This window comes from Filicampus tigris, chromosome 12, assembly GCF_054856515.1.
Source record: "Filicampus tigris isolate MCC_2025a chromosome 12, RoL_Ftig_1.0, whole genome shotgun sequence".
NCBI classification, from domain to species: Eukaryota; Metazoa; Chordata; class Actinopteri; order Syngnathiformes; family Syngnathidae; genus Filicampus; species Filicampus tigris.
The window spans coordinates 19,129,941-19,148,475 of record NC_141228.1 but is presented as its reverse complement, the minus strand read 5'-3'; the positions used below and the strand labels follow the sequence as shown (position 1 = coordinate 19,148,475).

Here is an 18,535-nt window from a genome sequence, read left to right as displayed (position 1 = left end):
TTTAACAGTATTGTTGTAAGATGAGTAGAAATTATATAAACGCGCTAGGATCCTATTTTGTGATATGTTTACGGTTTAAACTACCGCTAATAATATAGGCAATTATGAAGTGTGTGAGGGAGGGGCATCAATTACTCTTGATTTTTCACTGTTCGCGGGAGGCGGGGATTGCTGTGTTTTTTTTTTTTGTTTTTTTTTCCAAGTTAATTTACACTTCACATCAACTGAGGGAGCACTTGAGCAAAAATAAGTGTGCGCATTACTGTTATGATGTCAAGCATTTAAAAAAAAAAAAAAATCAAAGTAAACAAACACTATGAATTTGGATTATAGCGACCAATTTATATTCCGAACTTGCTTTTTGTTGAACGTTAATTCAACGGCAACGGAAAGCCTTGCTTCAGCTCAATGCGATGTTTGCAAGCATGCATCTGGCTTATGAGAGGATTTCATTCTGTTGCAAAAGTGGAATAGGAAACGCAACAATATCCACAAGCATAGTGTACAGTGAAGCCCTACTTTTTTTTTTCTTTTTTTTTTTTCTTTTCCGAAAACTAACTATTGCTGGAAAAACTCACCTACTCTTGATCATCTCGGTGCCAAAGAAGTAGACTGAAGTGAGTCGAATTTCAACGGCTTTGCCGCCCTCTTGTGGCATCTTTAGACAATTACAAACATTTTTTGCGGGTGCCATCAATTGTAGATTTAGAGTTCACTCCAGTGCATTCATCTTACCCCCCCCCCCCCCCTTATCTTCTCCCGGCAGCCACATGCTCATGTCGAAGTTTTTGCGCGCAGGCGAGATGGTCGAGTGAGGAAATCGCCCGTCGCCCCCGGCCCCCCCCCCCCCCTGCCTCGGGATCGTAGGGCGAACACGCAAAGTGCGGACGCGCTTTGGCATGGCAGCGCCCTCAGTTGGGGAGCGTGTCCAATCCCAGCGAGGCGGCATGCTGCTTGGCTCTCAGCCGGAGGTTCTCGATGCTGGTGGTCTTGCTATTGAGGCTCCCCGTAAGGCCGCCCGAGGCCCCCGGCAGCAGCGGGCTGTTCCACACCTGCTGGGCTTGTGACAGCGTCTGGTAGTACGACTGGCAGGGCAGCGAGCCCAGCGGCGGCGGCATGTTGACGTTCATGCCCAAGTAGGGCAGCGAGGACGGCGCGCTCATGTCGAAGGACGGGTAGTGCACCAGGTTGTTGGTGGCCGCCATGTGCTGGCGGAACTGCTCCTGCAGCCGGAAGAGGCTGAGAGGCGACGACGCGTACGAGTTGCCCTGGGCCGGGCCGCCCGACGCGCTGCTGGAGGACGGCAGGGCGGGCGAGCTCAGGGGGGAGTCTGAGAGACAGGAAGAGGATTTGGTTACTTCACGTCAACGCGCCTTGACAAAAAAAAAAAAAAAAGTACATTTTTCATCGATTGGCACCAGCCGTTGGGGTTCCGATTCGGCTACGAATAGTTTTGAGTGTTTTTGAGGGCCGATTGCAAAATGTCCGCGTCAAACTAAAATGGCTGACTTTCCGTGTCTTTTTGAGCATGGTTCCTTGAGACTTGTTTGTGGCTCTCGAAATATACGTCAGGGGCGGGGCCAGAACGTGGCTAATGGGTGGGCCTGGAAAAATCAGGGTGGGCCTGAATATTTCCCTCACTGAGCACAATCCTCCTGTCCAATGACAAACTGAATAATATCAAGTTCAGATCTTCCTTCGACAACCACAATTGTGCCATTCTTAATCTTCAATACAATAAAAAAAAAACCAACGACACACAAATTCAAAAATGATTTCATAATTTACAAAAAATGTAAAAGTGTATTTTTTGCATGAATCTCACTGGGTCTGCCAAATTTCAAGTTGCTAAGTGAAACTGGTATCACATGCATGCCCCTAAAACTAGAATTATTGGACATTGGTGTTTTATGGGGAGTTATAAAATTTCGCCAATGCTTAATGTGTCTTTTCGAGACATGGGTTCTTTTTTTTTTTTGTGGGTCTACTCATAAGAGACATGCCTACCAAAATGTTATGTTGCTACGCCTAACTGGGTTCGGGAGCTGAATTTTCAATCAACTCTTTTTATAAATAACTGATGTGGTTGCACAAGTATGCACATCGTCTCCTCTTATAAAAGTGTGGATGTTTTCAAAACAAGACATGACATTCGATCGAATGTTAAATGGGAGTCAGCGCACACTTGCCACCGGTCCAGTCTGATTAATCCCAAATAAGCTTCAGCTGTCCTAGTAGGCTTTTCCTACTTGAAGAAAAACAGCCGCAAGGGATGAGGCCGCCACCACCGTGCTACACTGCAGGTGTGGTGTTTGTTTGGATGATGCGCAGTGTTGTTCTCACCAAACATATACCTTTTAGAATTAAGGCCCTGTCGTTGCGTTTTTAAGCGCCGTCTGATTAGTGTAGTGGCCACCGTCGTAGTGTCGTAACCCGTCTTGGGGGCGTTTACGTATGTTGAATCGGCGTCGCCAGTCGTGACATTTGATCACTCTGATTTGCTGTTAGCTAGCAAATCCGCGCTCGGAGCACCTACGTGGAGTGACAAAGGCGGAAAAACAGCGAGCACGCCTCCGCCGACTTTATCTTCTTACAAGTACAAGAGCGAGAGTTGACCATGTAAGTATTTCACAATACCGTGTCAAGAACGTGATGGTTTACTGCGCGTGGGAGTTCATCGTGAGCGAAGAATAGAGCCGAATGCATCGTTTACGTTGTTATAATCCGCCCAACATTTTACCGGTTGGAGTTTTCTAACCATGAGAAATGGTGACTACCGCCGCCGATGGTATGGAATGGTATTACATCTTATGCGCGCAGAAGGTACATTAATTGTCAGCGTCGCTGTCTGTTGTTGCGGTGTGCTTTGCCAGCGTGACGTGCCGACAGCCGGCCGGACGCCACAGGGGGTACAGTAACTTCTACCTTTGTCTCGTCAGACCACAACAAAATATCGCGCACAGATGTGGCAAAACTGTACTACTGCACTATCATTGACGAGTCGTGGAGCCTCATGAACGTCAAGTCGAGTCTTCCTTTAGGTTTAGCCGAGTCGTAAAATGAGCAACTAAGGCCCCCACCTGTGCTGCACGGTGTCACGCTTAACTTGGCATTCACACAAAACAGGCCCCAGAATAGAGTATGTTCATGTACATCTACATGAAGACAGTATTTCATACCTGAAGTCGGACTGAGTTGCTTGTAGGAAGGCGAGCTGCTACCGGGCTGCGTCTCCCCATGCCCTTGCGCCTCCTCCCTGTTCCTCCCCCTCACTCTGTCCTCCTCGGCGTCCGCGTTGTCCTCCGCCGCCGACTCGCCGTCCGACGGCTCGGGGGAGGTGACGTTCACCTCCACGCTCGTCTCACCGGGCTCGTGAGACCTTGCCGCCGCCAGCTTGTCTGACTCGGAGTGGCAGGATGAGGCAGAGGAGGGAGGAGGCGGGGTGGGGCGGGTGTCGGCGGGGGCCGTCGCCTCGGCCTTGGTGTCCTCGGCGGAGGCCTCGGCGCCTCCTGACGCCTCCTTCTGCTTCTGGAGCTGCTCCTTCTGCAGGCTGCGCTGCTTCTTGCGAAATTTGGCACGCCGGTTCTTGAACCACACCTGTAGGTAAGACATTATGCGTTTTTTGTTTTTTTTTTGTCACCATTTAACACAATAGGCCATACGGTGGAAAAGTGGTAAGCACATCCACGTCACAATTCTGAGGTTGGGGGGTTGATTCCAGGTTTCGGTCGTACTGTGCAGAGTTGACATCTTCTCCACATTTTCTCCATTGGCAAACAAAAATACACCCCACCCCTCAGTCGACAACTTAGCCGAACATTATTATTAATGTAACCGATTAATGGTCTGATTGATTTAAAAGAACAAAACAAATAAATGAACCTTGTTTTTGGTCTCTTTATAATGAAGACATGAATTACACAGGGAAATTTAGATTTTCCATTGTTATGTGTTAAAGTTTACAAGAAAGAGAAAAATCTTTATTTGCAGTTTTTTGGGGGGGATGTTTGAATGTCATCCTTTGTCGTACGCTGTGCTGTGGCAATACAAACAACAAAAAAAGATTGGCAAAAATTGGGCAATTTTTTTACTTTGAAAATATAATACATGCCAAATAAATCAGCCGGTGATAGTAAATTCACACAATTTGCTACTGCTAAAAAAAAAAAAAATGCCAGTAATTAACCTCCCCAAAAATGACCAAAGGACTAACTTCCACTAACAACCCAGGCTAAACTGAGCTCCTTCCCAAAATACAAAGATGATGTCTCACTTGAGATCTATCACTTCAAAATACGTCTTTGACTTTATTTTCCGATTAGCCTGGGCTTCCTTCTTCCCCATCTTGTGGCATCTTGGGGCATTCCAATCAGCCAAAAGCTGAGCTAGTTGTTGATGTTGCAAAGTTGTTTTAAACACGCGATTCCCTTTGTTTGATGTTTAGTTTGACAGTAAACTTCAACCGGGCTCTTCGTTCCAGCCTTTTCGTCAGCAATTGATCACTGTCTGCCCCACTTGTACTTGTGGTGAAGTGAGTTGAGTTCCGTGCCACCATACGGCGCTTGTATCTCAAATTTTTGCTCCCAAGTCAAAGCAGAAAAAAAATTTAAAAACATCCTAATGACCGATCGTATCTCGTCGGCGTTTTACCTGCACTCGGGCCTCGGGCAAGTTGGTGCACATGGCCAGACGCTCCCGCATGACTACGTCCGGGTAGTGCGTCTTCTGGAAGGTCTTCTCCAGAGCTTCCAGCTGCTGGGCGGTGAAGGCCGTCCTGCTGCGTCGCTGCTTTCGGTGCTGAGAGCCGTAGCGGGCCTCCAGGATGATGTCTTGAAATGTGCAGCCGTTGAGAGGAAAAACAAGCCACGCGGCACGTTGAATTCAGGCCCCCCTCGGCCGCAGGGGGCGTCGGCGGCGACGCCTCGTGACCGGCGGCTGATACTTACCAGCCAGTCTTTCGGCCAACGTGAGGGCGTGCACCGAGGGCCGGTAGTCGGGGGCGTGCTGGGCCTGCTGCGCCGCCTGCTGGTGGAGGTTATACATGGCGCTGAGGGAGTTCATGGCGTGCAGGGAGTAGCCGTTTACCCCGTAGTGCTGCATGACCCTGGAGGAAGCATCAGGTCAGTGTCAGGCCACTAATTGCTGTGTTTCCAACCTTGATTGAGCCTAATGCGTATTTTACATTTCTAAAAAATTTAAAGGCACCAGCCCAAAGTGGATATGACTTTTGCTTAAGAGCGTTTGCCTGTCACTATACGTCACCGGCATAGATGGATGAATTATTTATAAAGAGTCGTTTTCTGGTTGTTCTCTGGGTGATGTGCAACACAAAATGTACACTATACTGCCAACTGCAGAGTGTAAGAATTTCTCCGTGGGGGTTATAACCAGCACAAATGAGAAATATAAGAGTCAACTTGAAGGAAGCGTTATCATTTTTTTATCGTTGAGTTTGGTGTTGGGTCATTTAGATGGCAACAGGTGGAAGCAAGTCGACAGTATGTGTGTGTGCGTGTGATTTAGAATTGGCATCAATGAATTGTAAATTGACCAGAACAGTAAGGTTGCATTTAAAGCAAAATTTCTCACACTCAATGTCGTTATAAAAAAAAAAAAGGGCTTGTGATGCTGTGGACAAATGAATAAAATAATCATACTATTACTACACTCTTATTATTTAGGTTACGCATACGACAAAAAATACATTCATGTTCAATTTAGTTGTATATTTCAAACTAAGAATGTCTAATTTAAAAAAAGAATTTAATCACATTTGCATCCTTGTGCAATTTGTTCACAGAAAATGTTGCAATCAAATGAAATGTTTTATACTAGAATAAGTATAATTACGTTTTGCAAAAAATGTCTTGATCATGATGCTTCGTTATCATCGTCAACTTATGCAATAGAACTACTTTGCAGGAAATAATTGGCTCTTCTGAACAACGATAGTCATTTTATATATCCGGTATATTTTTTCTCTTTACACTATGTTCTTTTTGTATCAAAATATTTTTCTAGTCATGTTTTTTTAAATCATTCTGACATTGACAACTTTTCAGAGTTTTTGTTTGATATTATTTATACCTTGAAATACACGTTCTTACATTCCTCTTTATATATATATATTGTTTTTCTTTTTAAAGTTGACGATGGCTATTATACATTATTAATGACCTGCCCATATCAATTGTTTTCTTTACTGTGTGACAGTTTAACTCGTTTTTTTTGGTTGTTGCTGTTTTTTTGTTTTGTTTTGTTTTGTTTTTTTTCGGGTCCTGCATGGCTCCGTGTTATGTTCCAAACGCCTGCAGGCTGACTGACACATTTGCGTGGGGTCCCCGTGGACTCTTGTCTAATGTGGGTGCAAATAGGTTTGAACTGTACCGGGCTATTAATTTATCATTCTGGCTGACACATGAAAGGTCGCGCGTGTGATCAAATTTCCTTATAAAATAACATTATCTTTCATTCTTTTGCCCACATCAACCCGAGGCAGTATTACTGATTGATCTTGGTGTAATCTGCACCGTTTTAAGATGCATTAAAGAAGAGAATAAAAATCAACATTGTCGTCGTTCAGGACACGTGGCTCCGGGCTGTGATTTAACCCTCATTATGCTAATTGCCGTGGATTTATGAGTTGCATAGCATTTGGCTCCAGGCGTGGAAGTTGTATTGAAAACGTTGTGGGGTGAAAAAAAACAAACGTGAAACGGAGATTAAAAAAAAAAGCATTTGTCATCTTACAATATCTACAATTTAAATACAATTTAAAGTACTGTGCAAAAAGTATTACAGCGCCATCCTTTATGAATCGTTTTCACAGCATTTATTTTTGACTTTAGTAATTAATAGGACATTTAGCAGAGTACACGCACACACGAAAATACAAAAACAATTTCTTGAAAACAAGTATATTGAAATAATCCGGATAATGGTGCCGATAGAGCAATTTCTGTTTTCTTTTTACCGCGTTTTAGTCTCAATATCGACTAACAAAATGCAAAGCGATGAGGTTGGCACATTTATTTATCTTTTTTTTTTGCGTTACATTTCTAAACAGCTATGTGGATTTTAACGAGTATTTTTCCTTACTTTAACAAAATAACCATAATCAACACCAAAGTAAAATTGGATATTGTCATCACAAAACAATATACTTTTCAATGTTACCCCACTTACCTCTTTCCTCGTTGTGCTCTTTTCAAGTGAAATATCTCCACCCGCTCCTAAATCGTCACACCAAATATCCTCATATTTTCATTATTTGGTTTGAAAATGTAATTTAAATGTTTCCCGTTTGACTTAGTGAGTATCCTGAAAACATCCCGGTTGGTCCCTGAAAAGTGGAGAGGATGCTTGTGGCGTCCATCTCTTGGCCCTTTTAAAAGTGCAGTGGGCGCAGTGACGTCGCCACGGGTTCGGCCAATCACGTCGCTCTCTTCCAACTAGCAGCCCCGCCTCCTTCCACCACTGAAGTTTCGCATCGGTACTTTCCTGCCAACATACATCCTTAATTTTCATTGTGGTTTGTTTTGTATAAAAAAAAGAAAACGTTTATTAACCATGCGTTATTTATTCATATGAAATTCTATTCAGATCTATTTTTTATTTGTATTTAAATGAGTGGGCCTAGTAAACTTTAGCATCCGCACTTTCATGCCAACGTCTCAGAATTAACGACTACCTACTTATTTTGTATTTACTATTCGAACTATTATTTTATCCAATATTATTAATTATTTTTACATTTGCATTTATACAAAAGAAAACTCGTGCTCTTTTGATACCGTGACCTGCTGTCATTTAAAAAGATATTGTGTTTAATGGTAATTATGACGACAAAAGAGCTTTAAATTTGAATTAATTAAGTCTTTTTTTTTTTCTGGTTCATTCGGGCCCGTTAGTTAGCGGCTGATCACCGGAAAATCACCCGAGCTGGAAACGCAGGCTGCCGGGCTCTTGCCTGCAGCATCTCCCGGGCGGGCCCCCAAGGGATTTATTTGGGGGTTCAGGATTTGGTAGACAAGACGCCATCTCACTCACACCCTCCCTAAAAAAAAAAAAAAAATGTCTTCAAATGACTGCTGGTAAGAGGATTAAAACAATAATGCCCCGCGCTCCTCTTCAAGGTTTTTCCTCAAAAGATTTCTTCTCCGCAAGGAAAAAAAAAACGTTTAGGTTTGGGAATTAAGGGCAGCGAAAAGAAGAAGACGAAGTAGCCTTTTAATGTAAGTAAAGCTTGCATATTTTGTGGAGTGCAGAGTGGGGGACAAAAAAGGGACGGGGGGGGGGGGGTTGCCGTGAGATGCTAAACTTCACCGGCGATGTTTGGACACATTTGTAGCCATGCAGCGTGGGAAAGAAAATTAACAATTGACATTTTTGTTGTATTTTTCCTCCCATGCAACAGATGGTTGGTTATCCTTGCATGTCGCCCGATTTATTTCAGAAATAAAAACATCTTTTTTTTTACTCATTTTTGTTTTAAATATTTAGATTTTTTTTTTTTGTTTGTTCCCTCAGGCCACAAAGCCCTGCATTGCCTTTTGGCCTAAAGAGAAAAGGACAATCGGATTAACTTTGTGAGCCAATGGAAATAAGACCTCTGCATTCCTGATGTGGGCAAACAATTTAAAAAGCAATTAAAACAAGAAGGAATCTCAAATCTACCTTTAAAGTCACGGAATTATCTGCTATTACAGTGGAATCCATTAAGATAAAGTATGTAGAAACACACATTATGCAGCATGTCAATGCACACAGATTTTCTTGACTGTATACAGCAAATTACATTATTTCATCAATTTAATGAGATTGACAAAAAAAAAGAAAGAACCATGTTAATATCCAAGATGAAAAAAATCTTTATAGGAACGATTTAACCATTTTGTCTGTAACATATGTAAAATAAAGAAATAAACTATAACATTGAGTCAAAAGGGGATGTTAATAGCAGAACAAAAATGGATGGATGATAGACTGATTTTTCTTTTCTTCAAACAGAAATTGATTTGAATATCACAACACGTGATTTCTTTTTTTTTTTTTTGTAGAGGAATTCAACCATGTGTGGTCTGCAACATGTAAAAATGGTATTTAAAGACTGAGCCAAAACAAATTTTAAAAGTAGGACAGGGATGGGTGGATATGCACATTAAAGTACAAAGTGCGAAGAAGCAAAATAGTGAAAATACATGTATGCATAAATGATGTGTTTGAATAGCAAATGCTGTATAAGCTGTGCAATGGGGAACTGTAAATGTATAATTGTGTGTGTACATAGAAATATTCCTCAACACGCACACACATGCACACTTTTTTGGACAAAGAAAAGCAAGTCAGTCAGTTCTCATCTGATTGATTTATTCAAAGTTGCAGCTCATTGGCTTTCGAATGGCAACCATTTTGTTCTTTTCTGGGCTGCCGCGATGGAAGTTTTCGCTCTCCTTTTGCAGACGCGGCCGTTCATTGTGCTCACCTCCAGGCTGCTAACTTTCCCTAAACCTCAAATTCATCTGAGATTTCCGTGGATTTCCCGGGCGCTCTCATTGTTCTGTGCGCCGGGCCCGCATTCAGCCCCCACTTTTAAGCCCCTCTCCAGATCTAACTCATCGCCTTTTCCTCTCCGTCATCCTCTTCCCGCCTGCAAACTTTATCCCTGCATCAGGACTCGAGGCGGCTCAGCCGAGGCGATTTATGAACCTCGTTCGGATTTTAATCAGGTTTTAGAACGCCGGCATGTTTGTCATTTCACTCCTCCAGTGGCCACTGCACAGCCTTGCGCGTCAAGTCGAGGAGAAAGTTGACGCCTTCAGCCTTCAGAGCCCATTAACTTGTATCATTAAGCTTTCTTGAACTTCATGAATATATTAGCGGGACGTGGCGCGCGCGCGCGCTCGCCGTCAAGGTTAGCCCGCACGCGCGCTCATTTGGGTGGAATTAATCATTTTGATGTATGGCCGGGAATGGAGCCCTTCCAAGGGACTCCTGCGACTGGAGCAACAAAGCGAGCTGCCATTAGCCATCCTCGGACTTGCAATTAGGCCTGTTGGCCTGGCGTGTGTCCCACGCCACGTGTCGGAATGCGGCGACCTTCTCTGCCAAACGGCAAACGGCAATGTCGCGCAGGCCTTCCACGCTGCTGGACGCCAGATGACAACTGTATTAAAAAAATAACCCAATCGTGGGTCATAAATGGACTGATCCACTACTTGGGTTCCTTTGTTGGACAGAACAACCCCAGAAATTGGGTCCTTTTGTACAGAACAACCCCCAAATTTGTGTCGTTTTGTATAAAACAATCCAGAAAGTTTGGTCAAATTGACCCAAGTAGTGGATGGGTCCATTTTTGATCCAAATGTTTAGAGTTTGTACTCAACTAAAAACATTTGTGTGGAAAAATAACCTCATTATGGGTCAATAAGGATCCAACTGCAACTTGGGTCAATTAGACCCGACTTTTGGGGTCAAATGAATAACCTATAAAACTTACCCATAATTAGGTCGTTTTTGGAATCACACGAACGATGGGGTCAGCTACACTCTAAAAAGAGTTGGGTTAAAAATAACACAATTTTGGGTCAAAAATGGACCGATCCACAAATTGTGTCAATTTGACCCACTTTTCTTGCATTGTTTTGACCAAGTTGGGTCAAACTGACCCGAGAGTGTGTGGATATGAAAAGTTTACACACCCCTGTTCAAATTACTCTCAGTTAGGTCAAAAATACGCCCCCACAAAAAATCTGCCAGGAAAAACCCACTTGAACATCTGAAATTTATTTGAGGGTTAATTAGAGGCACTTTAAATGGAGGCAGGTGTGTGCTTACTCCCATTTAACTTGAGTTGGAATGTGATTGATTCATTTTGAACACAGCCGCATCCCAGATAAGAGCGCGTCGCGTGCACACTCCTGCAACCACATTACCTCACTTGTTGATTTTTACTTTGCCCTCTAAAGATCATTTTTAAAAATGCATTGAGTTGTGCACAGTTCACCTTATCCATCCATGCATTGACTCATCTTGATGTAATTGTTTATAATATCATAAAAACTGACAATTGAACAGGGCTGTGTAGACGTGTTACTGCCATCGCTTTACTGACAATGGTGAGTCGCCTCATCCAAAGCAGATATCCGCTGTAGTACCGGCTCTGACCTGCGTGAGGCGGCGTGATGCCAAAGGGCAACCAGACTGACCTAAAATCCAAACAGGACAACATAATATTTGAGTCCCTTTTTTTTTCTCAGCCATTCACTGAAAAACTCCCGTTTGTATGTTTTCTTCTTCTTTTTTTTTTTTTTGCTCTTTCACTAGATGGCAAAATGGAGAACATAGTAATTGGTGTCAAAGAAGTAACATTAAAGTGATACATTTCGACTTCGGGAGGAGCTAAGTTTAACCTGGGTTGTTGGTGGAAGCTACAGAGAATTTTCAAGTACAGACAGGGGCAGAGCTACGCGGTGGCCAGAGGTAGCCGTGGCCACCTCCACGTCTAGGAGAAAATGTGACTTTTTTGCCATTTTTCCACGGACACAGTATTCTTAGGTACTCTACTTGATACTCTACCACAATTAATTTAGAATAGCTGCATATTTAAAAAAAAAAAAAAAAACTTAGTTGATCTGAATGTGAACTTTAAAAGCAAATCATTTTTTTATGCACCATAGCAAGCAAAAAAAATAAAAATAATAATAATTCATCATAAATGTCCCTAGGATATCTGACGGATGACGTTTTTCTCTTCCCGGACAGTTTAACGGACATGCTGATGCGTCGGTGCCAAGCAGCTCCAGAACATCCCGTAAAGACCTTGCCCACTTCCGTGAAGGTGACCACGAGTTTTGCTCACCAGTTTATCCCGACGCGATCCTGCGCAGGCAACCCGAGGCCGCTCCGGCGAAACGCTCCCCTCTTGCAGACGTTGACATATCGAGGTTGGCAGGTTTGTTTCCTCCCTCTTTCTCAGAGCCGCGCTTTGCTTGTGCCCCTCGGGCTGCGGCCCAGCACAAGGGTTCCTATTGTCGGGCCCTAATCCTGGGGCTACACCGCTTTAGCAACATGGTGGGATAAAAGCCCATCAAACCACTACTTTACGGGGGAAAATCTTTCCTAATCCCTCGCTTTATGGAAACAAAAGGAGAGAAACAAGAGGAGAGAAAGAAATTGTGCAGACGCAGGGCAAGAGCGGGGGCTAAGATGCAAAGAAGTAGTTTCTCTGGAGAAGCTAACCATTTTTGACAGGCTTTCACTAAACGATTGACACAAAACGGACAGCGGGATTGCAAAAAAGGGCCATTCAGGGTCTCTCCTTTTATTCTCAAATTGATCTTTAAAATCCTCGGCGGGATGTGTTGAAATTAGCCAGATTAAATTCCAGAACTGTAAGAGGAGGAATTGCGAGGGGGCACCTGTCAGATTTGGAAGCTGTTCCGGGTTTGCACGGATGATGTAAACTACGAGGTCTTGAACTTTGGCTCGCTCGGGGTGGGGGGTGAGGGAATGTCTCTTGTCCTGACCGTGACCTAAAAAAAAAAAAGCTCCCGGGTCAGGAAGAATCGAGCCGATTCCACGTGTGGGGATTCCCCCAAAAGACACTGAATGGCAGCGACAAACCCTAAGTCTGTTTCGACCAGCTTGCAGACGCGTCGGCCTTTGTGCGAGCGGACCTCCCGCGCACACGCGCGCCATCTCGCCGCACGCACGGCCGACGAATCCCCGTGACCCCGTTTCGCTGCCGATTCCAATTTGTGTCCGGGCCTTCCAATCCCGAGCGTCGCGTCGGGCAAATGAGCGAGCTCGGCGCTCCATTTTCTAAATGGACCACCAGAGGACCATTCGGGTCCCAAGGAGTGCTGTGAGAACAGGTCGCTTTGTTCTGGTTCTCCAAAGTCCATAAACTAGCATCGCTCCGAGGCTCTCAGGCGACGATGATAATTTACTAGCCCGCCACTGCGTACGCTACCGCTCTCCTCTCGAGACTTGAAACTTCTGGATTTTGAAAATGTGATGTACATCACGGGTACAAATGGACTTTGCTGGAATGCTATTTGTCGTCGTCCCGCCCCCACCTCCTAGCGCGGTGCCCTGTTACCCCCTGGAAGGGGGTAATTAAGAGATAACAGGCTGGGGGATGCTCATGAGGGAATGAGTGATTAGTGATTCATTACATGAGCTTAGAAGGAGCAAAAAAAAAAAAAAAAAAAGGAGGAAGTGGTCTAGTGGGGAAGTGCGGGGGGCTGACGGTGCTACTGGAGAAATTGCCAATGGATTTATCTGGGAGTAATTACCTATCACCCAGGGGAAGGGGGCGCTCCCAAACCTACAGCAGAGTCAGAGTGGAGAGGAATCCCGAACGGAGTCGGTTAATTACTATTATTGGGATGATTTCAAATGGTTACTTTGACATGTTTTCATAGCATTTACAACACTACAAACAGAGAAAACAACGCCAATGGCTAGCGCAAATGTTGCGCTAGCGGGCTACCGATCCCTCTGTGTTTACAGTAAAGAAATTGTGTTTTATTACTTATCATCTCAAAATATACATCAATAATCATGCCTGTAAATATATATGATCAAATCGACCGACAGCCGCCGCTTCCTTAGGGCGTACAATGCAGGATCAGAGCGGATTACATCATTTTCAACAAAAACTAGCTAAATAACTTCCTGTTTCCTTCTTCTTTCAAATCGACACCATATCCGACTAAATAAGTGTGCCGCCATCTCATGGTTGAGAGTGGAATTACACTCAAAATAAACACGCGTCAGCGCAAAATAGTTTTTACTGTAAATACGTCATTATTATTCTTATTCAAGGTGATGGCCGAGTGGTAGGACAGCCCTCTAGCGCCCGCTATTGGCCAGCCGCCACTGCTACACATCCTGAATTTGTGTGGAAATGCAGGAGCATTGCCCTCCAAGAACAACGTGCACGGCCCACACAATGGCTCCCATCCACTATTTGACTCCCGTGATCCTATAAAGTCCACATTCCCGTCTTCATAGTCCTCCTAAAGCCAGGCTCCCATCCAGGAGTAATCCTCTCTGGTCCACATGAGCCGCACAAAGCGGCGCGCTCTTACACGGAGAAGTTGGGTTTTCTCCGTCTGTTTTTATCTGATTTGGGAGCACTTAGAAACAGCTCGCGCTCTTTACGCCATTCAAACGGACGGGCGGCGCGATAGTGCCAAATACCGCTCGACATCTGTCTTTTGTTGTCAAATCTGCGCTAAAGCATCTGCGGGTCATGTGGATTCTGACATTTAGAGAATTGAGGCTCATCTGTGCAGCTTAAGCGCAGTCTTCTCTCAAAGGCCTTCATTGCAATAATGGCTGCTGATATATTGAAGTTAGCATGCACATACGCATGCAGGGGGGCTTCTTTTTGTAAGCTTTATTACTGTACGGTGTTGTTTTGTGAAATGAGCATAAGGGATTGTTTTTTATTGTTGCTTTATAATCTGGTTTTAGGCCGTGTTCTGCAAAGAGCCTTCTTAGAAAGGCTTTGGCTGACCTCCTCCAGTGAAGAGCCGCATCCGCCATTAAGCCACTGAGCAAGCAGTCGCGGCCTGCGAGGGCATGTGAAACAAACGCGGAGGTGCTGGAGGGTCAAATGCTGCCCGGCGGGTATGTAGAGACCCTACGGGAGCAATATTTTTTTTGTAAAAAAAAAAAACATGCCCCTGAACTTTACACTGTGCTTTATTGCTATTTGTATTGTGCAAGGTGACACGTCTTATCATGGATAACTGGCTAGTGAAACTGCATAATATTGGAATAAGTAGTATTGAAAATAGGTTTAGAAAAACATTGATTGAAATGACAATATTTCATGGTTAAGTCTAATTTTGGGAAGCGGGACAGGCAGCAAGAATATGTTCTATGCAAGCCCACTAGTTGAAACAGGGCATTCTGATAAATATTGCGCTTGTGGAATAAGTGTTAATCCACTCGTTTTTAGCCATCTCTGGGGGCGGCCATTTTGTCACTTCTGTCGATTGAAAATGACATCACAACTGCTCACAACGACCAATCACGACTCACATTCAGAAAACAGGTCAGCCGTGATTGGTCGTTGTGAGCAGTGGACAGAAGACAAAATGGCCGCCCCCAGAGAGGGCTAAAAACAGGTGCATTTTCACGCAACATGAATCAAAATGCGGTATTTCAACTAGTGGGCCTGCTGGAATGTTTGGGTTGACTCCCGCTTTAAATTAATCTTTTCAATTGTATTGATGAAATACAATAATCCTGTATAAAATGTGCAATGGGGAAATGTACTGTATATTACCTAACCCTAACGCTAAACCCTAAATACAAGAATAAACGATCAGATCAATATTCAGGACACTTTGCTTGATAAAAAAAAAAAAAAAAAGTAATAATTTTATCCAATGTTTATCCAGTTGGAGACAAATCTGCTGTCTTATTTTTGATGGGCCGACAATCATGTTTTAATGTTGGTCATTGCGGCCGTACTTATATGTGGTATAGAAATAAACATGGAGGTTGATGTTCTTATAGTAGCTATAAAAAGTTTGAAACTCACTTGACTATTATTACTAGTACTAATATACTACTACTAAGCTAATAATCGCTCCAGCTCACAGTGGTGGCAGTGAGGAGACATCAGACCCAAGCCAGCCAGAGCCGATGTGTATTTACAGTATTTGCGGACTCTACTAATGAGTGGCTCTTAGCTGCCTGCTGAGCTGTAAACGGGAGAGAATGCCACCCTAAGTACACAGCGTGGGGTGGATTTGTATTTTACAGCGTATGGTGTACTTTTCTTTCGTTCTATAAAAGTGGCGTACATATTCTTTATTGTTTATTTTGCTGACACGATTTTACGGGCTTTAATGAAGCAAATTCCAAGTTACTGTGGCATAACCTTATTCAGCTATAGCTGCTGGCCTTGCGCGGACAAATTGGAACTCTGATTCATTAAAGCGGAAGTCAACCCAAACATATTTTTTTTAAGAATATGTTCTATGCAAGCCCACTAGTTGAAACGAGGCATTCTGATAAATATTGCGTTTGTGGAATAAGGGTTAATCCACTTGTTTTTAGCCATCTCCGGGGGCGGCCATTTTGTCACCTTTGTCGACTGAAAATGACATCGCATTTGCCCAGTTAACGACCAATCATGGCTGACCTGTTTTTTGAAGCTGAGCTGCGATTGGTCGTTACTTGAGCCCGGCCCTGAGTAGTTGTGATGTCCTTTTCAGTCGACAGAAATGACAAAATGGCCGCCCCCTGAGATGGCTAAAAAACGGGTGGATTAACTCCTATTCCACAAACGCAATATTAATAAGAATGCCGTGTTTCAACTACTGGTCCTGCTGGGAACATATTGTTGAAAAAAAAAAAACATGTTCGGGTTGATTTCCATCCATCCATCCATCCATCCATTATCTGTACCGCTTCTCCTCACAAGGGTCACGGGGCGTGCTGGAGCCTATCCCAGCTGTCTTTGGGCAGTAGGCGGGGGACACCCTGAACTGGTTGCCAGCCAATCGCAGGGCACACAGAGACAAACAACCGCACTCACAATCACACCTAGGGGCAATTTAGAGTATCCAATCAACTTACCATGCATGTTTTTGGAATGTGGGAGGAAACCGGAGTGCCCGGAGAAAACCCACGCAGGCACGGGGAGAACATGCAAACTCCACACAGGGAGGCCGGAGCCGGGATCGAACCCACGACCTCTGAACTGTGAGGCGGACGTGCTAACCAGTTGACCACCGTGCCGCCGGGTTGATTTCCTTCCTTAAAAAATTGCTAATATAGTACTACTGACTCTGACTATCATTTCTTATTTTTTGGCTCATGTAAATTTCCCCAAATACTTCCTTGTCTCAAGACTTGCGACAAGAATCAAAGCGGTGTTGATTTTTGTTTGGCGTCCAAGAACAAGCAACTGGGATACATGTGGACATAATAGACTTGCTAATATTAGTCCATTTGGCTCATGACTCTGAATGAGATGAATGAGCTGCTAACACACAAGGGAGTGTCATGGAAGCTGATGACAGTGCACTAAAAGGACGCGCGGGGACTTCTCACTCACACCCCCCGTCCGTCACTGATATGATCAAGTGGCCGCAGTCACATTCTGTGTGTGTGTGTGTGTGTGCGCACGGGTGTGTTTCAGCGCCGCGCCGTCAGATGGTTATGAATAATGTATTGATCGCCGGCCCCCCCTGTGGTATAGTCCTCGCAATCCCGCCGTGTGTTGTGCTGCGTTGTGTTTAGGCTGCCCAGCTGGCGGGGGTCGCACACGCACACGCACGTTTTCAGTCGGTCCCACGAGAGGTGTGTGCGTGTCCATGTTCGCTTTTCATTCATCAATCAGTGGCCCAAAGTGTTTAACAGCAACAATGGGGCTGTTAAGAGGCCCCTCTCCACGTAGCGGGAGTGGTGATAATTACCCAAACATGAAGTTGTCACTCTTCAGCGTGCCTCCTCCTCAGCATCTGCCCCCCTAATTTCCTCCTCCTGTTTTTTTTTTTTTTTTCTTAAATGTATGCCGAGGCAAGCGTGACACCGGGATGGACAGTAATTGGTGAGATTGATTTTTAAAAGCATGTTCATTTGGCCCCTTCCTTTGTGCGGAGGGAGGGTTTTCATTAAGCCTGATAAATGCTTCAGTGTGTTTCCTGTCACACACTATATTTAATGTCCTCAAACATCGTTTTTATCCGTTATATCAAAGGAACCCTTCGCTCATTTCATTGGAATTATGTCCAGTCAGCGACCTTCATCCTAATTGCACATTGATTAAAATGAATATGTATAAGATTTAGGCAACACGTGTGACAATAGGGATTTCAAAATGCAAACTCATTTTCAAATTTTCAATTTCACATAGATTGGAGTGAAACTGCATTTCAGGGGATCTCAAACAAGACCCCCCCAAACTACTTTTTCAAGAATATGGTCTATGCCAGCCCACTAGTTGAAACAAGGCATTCTGATGAATATTGCGTTTGTGGAATAAGAGTTAATCCACCCGTTTTTCGCCATCTCTGGGGGCGGCCATTTTGTCACTTTTGTCGACTGAAAATGACATCACAACCGCTCAGGGCTCAGGTAACGACCAATCACAGCTGACCTTTTTTCTAAAGCTGAGCCGCGATTGGTCGTTACCTGAGCTCTGAGCAGTTGTGATGTCATTTTCAGTCGACAGAAGTGACAAAATGGCCGCCCCCGGAGACAGCTAAAAACGAGTGAATTAACTCTTATTCCACAAACGCAATATTTATCAGAAAGCCTTGTTTCAACAACTCGCCTTGCATAGAACATATTCTTCAAAAAATATACGTTTGGGTTGATTTACGCTTTAAATCAAAGTACCGCTGTATGGGATTTTATGGGGCTAATTGTCCTTCAACTGCATCACTTGTATTGAAGTTAAGCAACGCTATGCTACAAAGTTCAAAAAAGGTCTTTATTAGTGGGCCAAGAGTGCCGCGCAAACAAACCCGACAAGCGTGATCGCATAGCCTGGAAACTCATG

At 44.1% G+C, this 18,535-nt stretch overlaps 1 protein-coding gene and 1 long non-coding RNA gene across 2 annotated transcripts; one reads left to right on the top strand and one right to left on the bottom strand.

Annotated features, from left to right (window-relative positions):
* Positions 1-823: 823 nt before the first annotated feature.
* Positions 824-7,616, bottom strand: LOC147139002 (diencephalon/mesencephalon homeobox protein 1-B-like). The gene is made up of 5 exons (XM_086047424.1): positions 7,186-7,616; positions 4,947-5,104; positions 4,651-4,829; positions 3,180-3,597; positions 824-1,330 (listed from the first exon to the last, which is right to left on the bottom strand). The coding sequence occupies exons 2-5, from the start codon at positions 5,098-5,100 to the stop codon at positions 912-914; spliced, it is 1,170 nt and encodes a 389-aa protein (XP_085903550.1). The 5' UTR covers positions 5,101-5,104; positions 7,186-7,616; the 3' UTR covers positions 824-911.
* On the top strand, positions 7,534-14,752 carry LOC147139001 (uncharacterized). The gene is made up of 3 exons (XR_015088986.1): positions 7,534-8,234; positions 11,764-11,953; positions 14,485-14,752. It is a non-coding gene; the product is annotated as an uncharacterized LOC147139001 (long non-coding RNA).
* The last annotated feature ends 3,783 nt before the right edge of the window (positions 14,753-18,535 follow it).